We start from the raw sequence: 12,020 nt of genomic DNA, 5'->3' as shown, positions 1-12,020 counted from the left end.
AAACTGAAAGCTAATAATTTTTTATGCACCATTACATCCCTAGGAGACCAGTTACCATGGAAATCTCTCCTTCCTTTTCTTGTGCTTAGAGAATATTTATATGGAAAAGGAAGAGAAGCATAAACACGATGGAAAGATTAAACAAGACGGCACAGTTTGTTACAAATATTTTACATTTATTATTATAAGAATACAGTAAAAAAAAAAAAAAAAAAGAGGCCCACAGACCTATGAGTGGTAAGTGGTCTATTGGAAAAGAAAAAAAGGCTATTCAAAAATGGTCTATGTTTACAAAAATGTTGAAATCATGTTTTAAAAAAGTAGAAAACAATTTAAAAATATCCTACAATGTTAGCCCAAGTTCAAAGTGTATTTCTTCTTAATGTAAAACTAACAAATAAATAAGTGTTAAATACAGATCCGAGTTAAAAATGATAAAAGATAGACAACTAACTGCTTATATATATTTAGCTCTCATTCATTGTCAGACTTGTTTACAAAGCCAGAAAAACTCACCACAGGCCTTGCTGGTGTGTTTGATACTTGAGCTTTTTATAAGAAGCACCCTATTTCCAGTGTTTCTTTTATCCACTTCACAAATACATTATTTTAAAATAACAACAGAAGATTAAAGGTGCTTTAACCCAACAACATTGGCACCCAAAGGAAACTGTAAACCACAGGAGTGTTTTGCTCAAGATGAGGCTTGCAGATGGAACATCCGTACCTGGAGGTGCTGAGGGCAGACCCCATGCCCACCCCATCCTCCCACACTCTTCTAACAATGGGAAGTGGAAGTAACCCAGAAAAATCACATTTCTGCAACCACTCGCTGTGGGCCTATGCCAAGAGAGTGGCAGTGCCTGAGGCCTTTGCGCCGCCCACAGTCAAATGGCCCAGGCTCCATGGGGACATTTTGTCTTTGCTTTCATTTGGCTTGAGTCCCTGAAAAGTCAAAGCTGTTCTTGGGACTTTGACAACTTGATTTTATTCTCCTGCATTTATCTGGCTTTTTCTAACCTTATGTGGCTGTATGGCTATGACTTCAGAGAGTTCCACTCACTAGACCACAGCAGGAGAAACACAAAAACCATCACTTGGAGTCATGAGAATTTACACGGCCACCAAATCCTGCTATACTCATGTTGCTTAAGTAGACCATCTGATTTAAAATATTTACTATAAATTCAACCTAAAGTCTATGCACACCTGACTAGTAAAGCTGTTTTAGTGTGAAATCACAATGCTTTATGAAGGAAACTGACAAACAAAAAGGGCCCATGAAAAGTGTGCTTCTGGCCATTGGTCCATGTTGAGAGTCTGATTATGTCACAGGATGGTTGGGTACCTGACACTTCATGCAGTGAAATGTTCAAGTGAAAGGGAGTTTCAGGTCTTTGGGCACTTTGGTCATGAATTTGAAATAACCAAGTTCCCCTTTATCTTTGATTTTGATGTGATGCTCAGAACCTAGAGCTGGGATGGGATTTAGAACCATAAGGTTATAAAATATACTTGTTATGAGGAATCAGATGAACCTTGCGGAACCCATCTCTTTGACATTAAAGCCCCAAATGGCGAATTCCCTTAAAATATGTACATTTTCTGTGCATCACAAGTGTGAAAGGCCTGGCATCTGAGGAAGAATTATGACAAATACGTTCACTTCTGTTGGAGCTGGTCTTCCACTTGCAGCTGAAGAAAAGCAATTAGACTAGCAGGGGATAAGCCTCCAAAGTGTCCTACAGTCTAAATATAAAAACTGCTGTGCTTTGGGTTAGAAGAAAACATTTACAGTCATCTTAAGCATGACTCTGGGCACCGTGGCCTCTACATTTGCTTACAAATCTGGCTTTTCTTAAGAGCAGGAAGGCAAGTTTATTTCTACCAAGTCAAATTATTTGTAAAAGGAATATCTCTACATAATAGAGGATTTTCCTCCCCTCCACCTCACCATCTCTTATGTTTAAAAATTAATGAAAGCATGGATTAGTGAGCTGGGAAAGACTAACAGGATGGTTAGTAACAACATTCCAGATTCCCTCTCAGCCCCTAAGGTTCTGAATCTAAAGCTCCCATTGAGGGTTAGGGAAAGAGGGAATTTAGCATTTTGCTTTACAAAATTTTTTTGAGCAACTCAAAACAAGATCCCAAAGTTGTACAATTTGAGAAGAGCTACATGAAGAAAATATTGAGTCTGGACTCATGTACCACTTCGTAGACACATGAAGAAAATGTTAATGAGGAATTTGGAGGCATATACAACTTCATTTTTCATTCTCAGATTTTTGCCACTCCAGTGTGGGAATTGGAATTTTTTTTTTTTTTTTTTTGGCTGCACCCAAAGCATATGGAAGTTCCCTGGATAGGGATTGAATCTGAGCCACAGCTGTGACAACACCATATCCTTAACCCAGGAGCCAGGCTGAGGATCAAACCCACGCCTCAGCAGCCACCCGACCGCTAGAGTCAACACTGGATCCTTACCCTGCTGCACTACAGCGAGAACTCCTATGGCCATTTTTACTTATCCTATGTTGCTCAAAACATTGATTTTTTTTTTTTTCCCATGGACATCTATCCTGTACTTTCTAAATAAGGTTTTAGCTCCTGTGCTCAGAGGTACTGCCTAGATGCTTCTAGTTTTTGCATGGGTGTTTTAACTGAACACAAAGGGATGAAGCACTGTTTCTGTTGTCTGCTTTATTGGTTGAAAACTGCTTATTAGTAAGTCATTTTAGAATCTGCCTTTGATAGAATCTATAATGTGCTTACTCTGATACTAAAGATGTTCTTAGCAGATGGGAGAAAGATGTGATGTTTGGCTTTGTAGGAAGGGTTTTGCTCTGGGGGAACTGTAGTGTATGGCTTGTGTTTTAACACAGTGGCACTCTGGGATCTGTCTCTAGGTAAATTGGCTTATTTTAAGCTTAAGTCTCCACGTTTGTTACCCTCTTTTCTGAAGCTATGGAAAAACTCTTTGACACTGCACAACTGAAATATTTAGATATTTCCTGAAAGAGGAGTGTGAGGGAAACAAGGCAAAGATTGGCAGGAGTGGAATGGGAAAACTGAGTACGTCCCGGGGTTTAAAATAATCATGTTAGTGGTTTAACATTTCTTTGTAAGTAGATCACCTTATGAGCTTGCTTGGCTGAGTCAACAGGCTGCTTCCCCAGACTTATCTGCTCCCCGTGTGCTCTCCGTCTTGGGAAAAATCATCCACACTTGCCACCCAGGCGTCCTATCTCTACCCCAAAGACTACAGCAAGGCCTCTGGGTTCTGCAGTGCCTCTGCCCCAGGGCCTCTGGGTGTGCAGTGGCCTCAGTAAGTGGATGCTGGGAGCTGCTTCCTATAGGGCGAGGGCCCCCTGAGCACCTGAGGAGAAACTCTGGTCCAGGCCAATTAGATTCTGTCTGAAATAGCTGATGATAAGAAGCTCTTCTGTTTTGGTAAAGTAAGGATTAGGAAACTGAATATGAGAAAACAAAACAACCAGAAAAGAAAAAATAAAAATCCAGAAAAACTAGTCCCCAGCACTTTTCCCTGAGCCAGACAGTGCAGATGTTCAAGAAAATCTGAATGAATGAATAAAAATGAGGAAAACCTATTACAAAATTCTGCTACCAGGGTCATCACTGTCACTTAAGACATTTCATTACTTCATAGAACACTCACATCTTCTGCCTTCAGCGGTCATGTCTGGGAAGATAATCTCTAAGTTCAAGATTTGAATGTTTTTAGAGTGAATCCTAAATTGCCTTGTCTGGGGGCTCCTACAAGTTGGCTGGCAAGGAGAGAAGCTGACTCTGTCTTTATGTTGCAAGTACAGACACCCACAAAGTATCTTTTTCTTTAATAAAATAAAAAGTAGTAACTGTGACAGCAACTTTCCTCCCACGCTGGTTACCCCAACATGTGTGGGCCTCTCTGAGCACCTCACTGCTTAGGGAGTCATGCCTGTAGCCCTAGAGAAAAACAGAGCAAGAGTAATTCTCATTCAACAGTGGCTTCTGTCTGAGAGAACAGGGAGCACAAAGAATCTAATCAATATCCAATTCATGCTCCTTAAATGTTGTAGAGACCTGAGAGGCACATAATGTTTAATAACATTCAGCAGGAAGCACCTCAAAATTCCCTTCTGAGGATTCGCCTTCCCTCATTGATACCACATTTATTGCTTGGACAATGAGCCCACAAGTCACTTTGCATTGGTTCTTTGTTGCCTTCCTGTCCTTCAGTCTTCCTTTTTGGATGTCTCTTTCTCTGCCTTCCATGCCTGGCCGTGGCCTTGCTGCACTGTGACTGACTTTCCCTCAAATGTTTACTCGCATAAAGAAAGCAGCGTTGCTATTTCATTGGTATCCTCCTCCTTCTCTGCTGGATTCCATGTTTCCCTCAAGCAGAGCTCATCGCAGGAAGGTCCCTCTGGGGAACCTCTAGGAGCCAGTGAGTTAACATGAGTCAAAAACCAAAACGAGGCTGACCTTGGCGTGTGCTTGGTTAAGAGACAAGCCCTATTGCAATTGGAGATTTCCAATAAGGTGGGAATAATCAGTGATCCTAGCTGAAGAAACATTATCAGTAACTCAAATGCAAGGAGAATGAGTAGTCTTTTTAAATACATATGGTCAAACCCGTTAGTTGGCAGGACGAGTATGTGTCACCAGGCACAGCCTGACCTCTGAGTGAGGGACATAAGGCTGCTCCGAATGCAAAGGAGAGACGTTTGGTTTGCTGACACTAAGGCCTACACACTGGCAGGTGACCTCTTTTGCTTCTTTTGATTCCAATATCTTTTAAATTTTCTTTAGAAAAGGATCTGGATCTGTTCCTCTTTAATTATCCTCCACTCTCTGTAGGGGCTGTGTTGTCCCACCTTAAGAGTAACTGGTTCTTGGCTCTCTTGCCTCTGTAGATGCTTGCCTCAGCTCCTTATTAAGAGATGTGCTGAAACCTATGCTCATTACTTCTCTGCAGTTGAAAGTGACTGGGAATTTAGTACCGTTCTAGTACGATTTTTTTTTTTGCCACCTAAGAATCTCAGAGCTTATTAGGCAGTTAAGTGAATTTTAATGTCTACACTTAACAGTTCAGAGTTTAATCTTGGAATCAGTATGAGGCAGGACAGTTTTCAAGGGGCAATAAAAATTTCCTTAAATTGAATTATAACTAAGATATACAGTTTATACACTTCTGTATGATAGCATTATTTTTTAAAAGGGGAATTTTATGAGAGGCTACACCTGTACCAGTATCTCCCTCAAGGAGGTAATCTTGGTATATGAAATCTTGACTTTTAAATCAGAGTATTTCCTTTGGTGGACATTAATATGTAGTTTTGGATCCTCCCAAACAGTACAATATTCAGACCTGATATGCAGCTAATTAAAACAGAAAAATAAAATATTTAATAAAAAATTTTCTGGTATGTATAAGCAAATCAGAATTAGTAATAAAAGAGGTAACACTTTATTTTAATGCTAACTTAATAGTATAATGGAAATGCAATATAAACTCACTTTCATATAAAATCTTTGTTTTCATTTAGTTAACATTAATACATAAAGAAACCGTGTCTTTTTCAATAATCTGCCCCTTTGTTGTTCTTTGTATTTTGCAATATTCTGTTTTGTGTGAGGGCCCTGACCCTCCTAAACACAAAAGTCAGTCTTTACATGACTCAGAATAGTGAGTCAGGGACAATCAATCCTATTGAGAAGAAACATCTAAAATACCAGTGTTGTGATGGGGGAGTAGGTATGTGTCAAAAGAGGGCTGAGGCAAACGACTTCTTTTCAGAAAGTATCAATTCATCTCACTTCAGAGGACACACAGTCTCCGAATAATGTCCACAGAGCAAGAAGGTTTGCAGGGACATTTTAAGCACATCAGATGATTCACCAGAATGAACTGGAAAGTGGTGTGACTGAGGTAAATGAATGACAGCAACAAATGACCTCGACATGTATTCCCATATTCTAATTTTTATGTTTATCCCACCATAAGGTCCTCAGGGTGTGGCATAAATTAGAATTAAAACACTTTCTTCCTGACACAGTGTCACACCGGTATTGTGAAGCCACAGTTGTTTCAGTGGTATTAGCCAAACTTTAATATGAATACAACAATTATTTAGGATCCCTCTTCTCGCTCCGGTTTTGCTTTGGGCAAAACTGAAACATGGAGTGTAATATGGACAAGGAAACCATATGGTGGTTTAAAGGAAATTAAGGCTATTTCAATGACCAGATATGTCCTTCTCTTTTAAAAACAACCCGCAAAGGAAAAATAGTTGTGAAATGTGCACTGAACAATGGCTGAGAGACTCATGTTCTACACGGATTTGCTAGTAAGAGGTTTCAATAATACTGTGTTTGTGACAAAATGGTGAAATGTGGATGAAGAACTTTATTACCTATATTAAATTTGGGAGATAAAAGAGAAATGATTACATGAGACATTTCACTGGGGATCCAGTGGCAGGATGGACTGAAATGAAACCTCTGGTTTTGAAAGTCTAAAAATACCTATTAATCTATTGTTGTCATTTCCTGGAAGAGAAAGAATATGTTGGCTTTGGGAAGTAACCTTAGATTACATGGAATACAAAGTAATTTTAGGTATCACATGTTGGTAATAAATATTAATTTGACAATAAAAGTTTTTTTTTTTTCCCTTGAAAAATGATGAACTACCCAAGTAACTCTCATAAAGGCTCCTTGCTGAATCAAGCCAGAAAAATGCAGGTGAGAGGCTGTCCGGGCTTACCTTCCCCCCACTCCATATTCATAAATTTAAGGAATTATGACAGGAACTGTTTAAGAGTAATATATGCAAGGCTTGAAAAATCCATTAAATACCACAGAGATGTGTGACTTGGGTGAATTATATTCAGACCAGTGGCAATTTTGTTGACAACTGTTTTCTTACTAAAGTCTTACATAAAGTCACAGGATTTTATGCATTTCTGGAGTCTTCTTCTTCTATGTCACCTTGCAAAATCTGAACAGTATTTGTATGTCTGCTTTTTGGGTATGGATTAGCCTCCTAAAGTACATAATTCCAATAATTATCAGTGACAGAAGGGATGAATAAATTATGCTTCAAGCACAACAAAATTAACAGTAAAAAATAGTCTGCATAAGTTTTTCTTAATGCATGTGCCTATATTAAATTTAATATTCTATACAACTGATATGATCTTGAAAGACTCCCAATGAGTTATTAATCCTGAACTATACCACTGCCTGCTCTGGGACAAAGAATAAAATAGAATTTAAATGCTGCAGATGTCATGATGTTGTGAAAAGCTTCTTTAATTTAAGCACAGAGTTAGGATGTGAATTGCAAATTCATCCAAAGCCTGGATGAGTGAAATATCAATGCCATGTTCGTTCTTTTCACTAGAATGCAAAGATTAAGCTTCAGGTCGTTCACAAAATTAAAGCCCAAACCATCATTCTCTCTTTGCTGAGAGCTTAACATTGGGTCTGCTAAGCGATGGGCGGCTGTTTTCTTTAAACAAAGAATATTACAGAGAGATGCACTTGGAAATACTGGCAAAGAGTGGCAATGTCCCTATTTTATTCTTGTTTTTGAAGGCTGGCAGGTGCCTAAAGACCAGAGCTCTTAATCTTAATTCATAAGTCTGTGCTTTGATTTAACACAATATATGCCATCAAAAGAGAGTTGGATTTACTGACAGTATTTGACAGAAGCGAAAAATGCTGATGAAAAAAGTGCTTTGTATGTTGCAATAGTTTTGAGGGCAAGTTTATTATGCCTTCATTTAGTGTGGATGTGGTAATCATTAAATGTGTACAAAACCTGCAAGGAGACTGAACTGGTAGACACAAGGTATTTTTCCCTTCAGTATTATTATCCTGCATTCTCTTGAAAGTAGTACTGGCTGTGAATTCTGTGCATTGATATTCATAGTCAGCAAACAGTTGCAGGGGGCAGAAGGAATTTCCTATCCCAAAAGCTCTTCCAATGAATATGGACCAAATAATCACTACTGTGCTATTTGGACAGAGGCCTGAGCACTTCTTAAGAGCTCCAAAGCCATATTTACCCCTGAGCGTGACCATGTCTTACACACCTATTTATCCTGAGAGGCAACTATTTACAGAACATGGGGTAAGTTCCCTGGATGCAGCTAAGATTCAGCTAAACAGAATCCTAGTTTTAACTCTGTTACATTTTATTCTTATGAAGCATCTTGGAACTATGCTTGTATACCTGTCAGCTAATGATAAGAAATTCCAGGTTGTAGTACCAGAGTAAATGAAGGGGAAAAGTGGAAATGGGGGGCTGTCTTTATATCTTTTTCCTTAATAGCGTTCATTTGACTTCTTAATTTACTCCATTCACACATACACGGCTTCTCAGTATTTGTGTGTGTGTGTGAGCACCTGCTCATATGTGTACACATATGGATGTGTTTATGAGCTAGGAACATGAAATTGTGATGGCCAAAGAAACTGATACCAATGAAGGGAATTCCGGGATGTCTCCTTTCAGATGAAGGTACTTAACCAAAAGTATGCTGTTATTTGTGTGGACTTGTGCTTTGTAACTTCTCTAAAATTTTTGTTGTTGTTGCATTGAGAAGGCTTTATCTATGAACTTCTGAAAACATTTCTTAGAGACTTTTCCATAAATTCAGACCATAAAATAAAAAGTGTGTGTGTGTGTGTGTGTGTGTGTGTGTGTGTGTGTAAAAGGCATGACTCAGATAGGAAGGCAGATAGTCTATTTTCCTTCTCTTTGATGATGATTCTAGCTGCCCCATCTCCAGACCATCCTCCTGTTCTTGCCCACAGCTCTCAAACATTCTTTAAAATCTGTGGCCTCATCTAAGACCATGCTCTTTGAGGAAGTTTCATGCATCCTTTTCTGATGCCTGGACAAAAGGGGAGGGAAACGACAGCCTTACTAATGATACAGGAATGGGAGGATTCTTACACTGCACTTATTTCTGGCAAGAAAGGAAATAAAAACCCCTAGGAGGTCCCAATACTTCTCAATATAAAACGATGTTTATAAAGATACTCTTGCCTTGGCAGAGCAGAAAGCCAACTTTGGTTGGAGTGTGTCCTGCTGACATGGCATTACCAGTGCGGCTGAGAGTGCCGCCCGGGGAGGGTCTGAGGTGTGGATAGCAGCCTGTCAACTGGGCCTGAAGTAAAAAATCTCTGAGAAAAATTCAGTGGTCCTGGTGTGAATAAGACAGACTGGTTCCCCCTCACATTCAAAGCCTGTGCTTGTCTATGTACAACAGGCTGAAAGGGCAGGATTGCTGTGGGGAGCTAAGAAAGCCCTTGGTAGGACTGTGGCTTGAATGCATTGGCCTTTGACTTTTCTTTTTTAACGGCACATATTTTTAAAAAAAACAGTTAATAAAAAAATAACCTTAGAAGACGGTTGCCCATAATGTGGTATAAATTCATCGTTAACGAGAAGAACCAACACGACTGCTGGAGGACCCAGTCCCGGCGGCTGAGTATGCACTGTCCTGTCACTATGTGATTTTCTTCTTGATCATAGCGAGCTCCTTCTGAAGTTCAGAGAACTTGGGGCGGTTTTCAGGTTTATAATCCCAGCACTTCATCATAATCTTAAAAATGTCCTCTGGACAATGCTGAGGGGCTGACATTCGGTATCCTGAACACCCAAGAGAAGAAGAACAGAGAATTTAGAATTGGATATAAGATAAAAATATTCACAGAGGGTATCATGCAGTTTGTAATTTTTTTTTTTTTTCCTTTTTAGGGCAGCACGTGTGGCATATGGAAGTTCCCAGACCAGGGGTCCAATCAGAACTACAGCTGCTGGCCTACACCATAGTAATAGCAACATCAGGTGTGAGCAGCATCTGTGAACAGCTCATGGCAATGTCAGATCCTTAACCTACTAAGCAAGGCCAAGGTTAAGGATCAAACTCACATCCTCATGGATCCTAGTCAGGGGCATTACCTCTAAGCCACAACGGGAACATCCCAATGTTTAATTTTTAGTACCTTATGTTGTTGGTTAATAAAAGCAAAAAATTCATTTGAGGGCAAGTTGATTTTTTTCCTACCTATTTCAGTATTATAGAGCAATATAATTACCTTCTAGTTCAAATAACTCATTTTTTGGGTTTGTTCATTTGTCACAAAGTCTGATGTTTCTTACATCACATACGAATGCATGTTTTAGTTGCCCCAAGTATTTGCTTTTAGAATTTGCTTTTACGTGCTGTGGGTAGACTTTTTAAAAATCTCTACGACTCGGGTTTTGAAGATGAAGAGAGGATGGGGATTTATAATCATTAATTCCCAAGTGAAAGAAAAATGAGTAAGAGTCATACTCTTTGACAGTCTGAGAAGAATGTCGTCTTTAATTCGAAGTCACTTGGCAGTGTCTGAGCGGTGTGCTGGGTGGCAGGTATGTGCCTGTGAGCATCTGCCGCAGGAAGTAAAGTGTCCGTGAGAGGCGGGAAAAGGCAGGGAGGAAGCTGGAAAGTCATCGTCCTGCACCGGGGTTCTATAACCGTGCCCGCCTGAGGGGCCTGACACTAGGACACTGCCATTTTGTCGAAAGCCTATTTTCTGTTGAAAGCCACAGACAATGCAAGTGCAGGCAAGGGTGTCACCATCACCTACTTATGCCTGTCTCTGACCTGGGAACACCATAGGGTTGCTTCAGGACTGTTAGAAAATTCTCAACAACTTCTTCCCGAAGTCTAACCACATTTCAATTTGCAGTAAGATTAGTGGTGTTTATCTGGCATCGAATAAAAAACAGGTAGTGTTCCTCAACCTCCTATTTCCCTTGAAGACAGTGACTGGCACAGCCTTGCAGATGTCATGCCTGGTAGGGGGAGTAGAAGAAAAGCCTAGCGCTATTTTCAAAGTGCTGGAATCCTTTAAAGTTTTGTTGTTGTTGGTTTTGGTTGTGTAAGAACCACACCATCTATGAGGTTCAGAAGTAGATTTCCCAATACCTCTTCTCTGTATTATACACCCGGACAGTAGGTACCCTCCTGCCCCGGGAAATGCAGACCCAGCATCAGCACCACTGCTGGGGGCTGGATGTGGACCTTACAACCCTGTGTGTCTGGCTCACCTCTTTCCACCTGCTCCCGTGCTTGCTGATTTGTCATGCCAGGGTATGGGCAGACCCCTAAACTGAAGGTCTCCCAGAGGAGGATGCCAAAACTCCATACATCACTTTCAGAACTGTATCTCCCTGGAGGGCAAACAAAAACATACTCAGGTCAGTGGATAGGCGGGTGATCATATCTGGTTGTGTAAGTCTATGTCAGATATTAACATTACAGGAACTTGCTAACTAATAATCTTATTTATTCTCTCCACTAGTTTTGCTTTCCAGGAGTAGGAATATTACCAAATAAAGGAACAGCCTTAAGGCTTCTGGTTTAACCAAACCACCTTCCAAATCACTTTTCTCCCAAGAACAAATACTCATTCAGCATGCAAGCTTATTTTCTCTGTGGCATCTAAATGTGATGGATGGTTTATATAAAAAAGATATAAATTTGTACACATCAATGCCTAGGAGATTAAATATGTTGGCTTTCTTCAATTTTGGCTTCTGCCTGCATCATTTTCTTCCTACTAAAATTACAAACAAACTTAAAGCAATAAAGAAAGTTTCTTAACTTCAATTTTTTACTCATCACTGTTTACAGATATTCTTACATGCTTAGAGGTCTCATTTTCTCCACTGATAGTTTCATTTATGGAAAATACATTTTTTCTGTGTTTTGAATAGAGCAGAAATTAACATAGCTGACTGATAAAAACAACTTCTATAAATTACACAGTGCCTTGTTTTGTCAAAATATCTTGGTGCACCTGTTTCACTGAATTACATAAGCTAAGCTCTTAGTACCCCCCCCCCCTGCCCCCTTGGTAATCTTCTAGAAAAGCACAGAGATAAAAGCCAATATAAGATACCTTCTAGAATGAATGTGAAATCAACTAGGGGAAGCAAAAAAGTCCTTTCT

The 12,020-nt window shown here is 39.7% G+C and overlaps 1 protein-coding gene across 3 annotated transcripts in view; it reads right to left on the bottom strand.

The window, feature by feature from the left end:
* Positions 1-5,389: 5,389 nt before the first annotated feature.
* FER (FER tyrosine kinase) overlaps positions 5,390-12,020 on the bottom strand; it is a 432,134-nt gene continuing 425,503 nt past the window's right edge. For 2 of the 3 annotated variants that reach the window (XM_047778393.1, XM_047778394.1), the window contains 2 exons: positions 11,117-11,239; positions 5,451-9,670 (listed from right to left, as the gene is read on the bottom strand). In XM_047778393.1, coding sequence (XP_047634349.1) covers positions 9,528-9,670; positions 11,117-11,239 — 266 coding nt within the window. In that variant the 3' untranslated portion in view covers positions 5,451-9,527. Of the gene's footprint in view, positions 9,671-11,116; positions 11,240-12,020 lie in introns of all 3 variants that reach the window. The other variant, XM_047778395.1, reaches the window with a different exon arrangement.

This window comes from Phacochoerus africanus, chromosome 4, assembly GCF_016906955.1.
Source record: "Phacochoerus africanus isolate WHEZ1 chromosome 4, ROS_Pafr_v1, whole genome shotgun sequence".
Taxonomy (NCBI): domain Eukaryota; kingdom Metazoa; phylum Chordata; class Mammalia; order Artiodactyla; family Suidae; genus Phacochoerus; species Phacochoerus africanus.
Note: the sequence above shows the minus strand (reverse complement) of the source record. Positions and strands in the feature narration are given on the sequence as shown.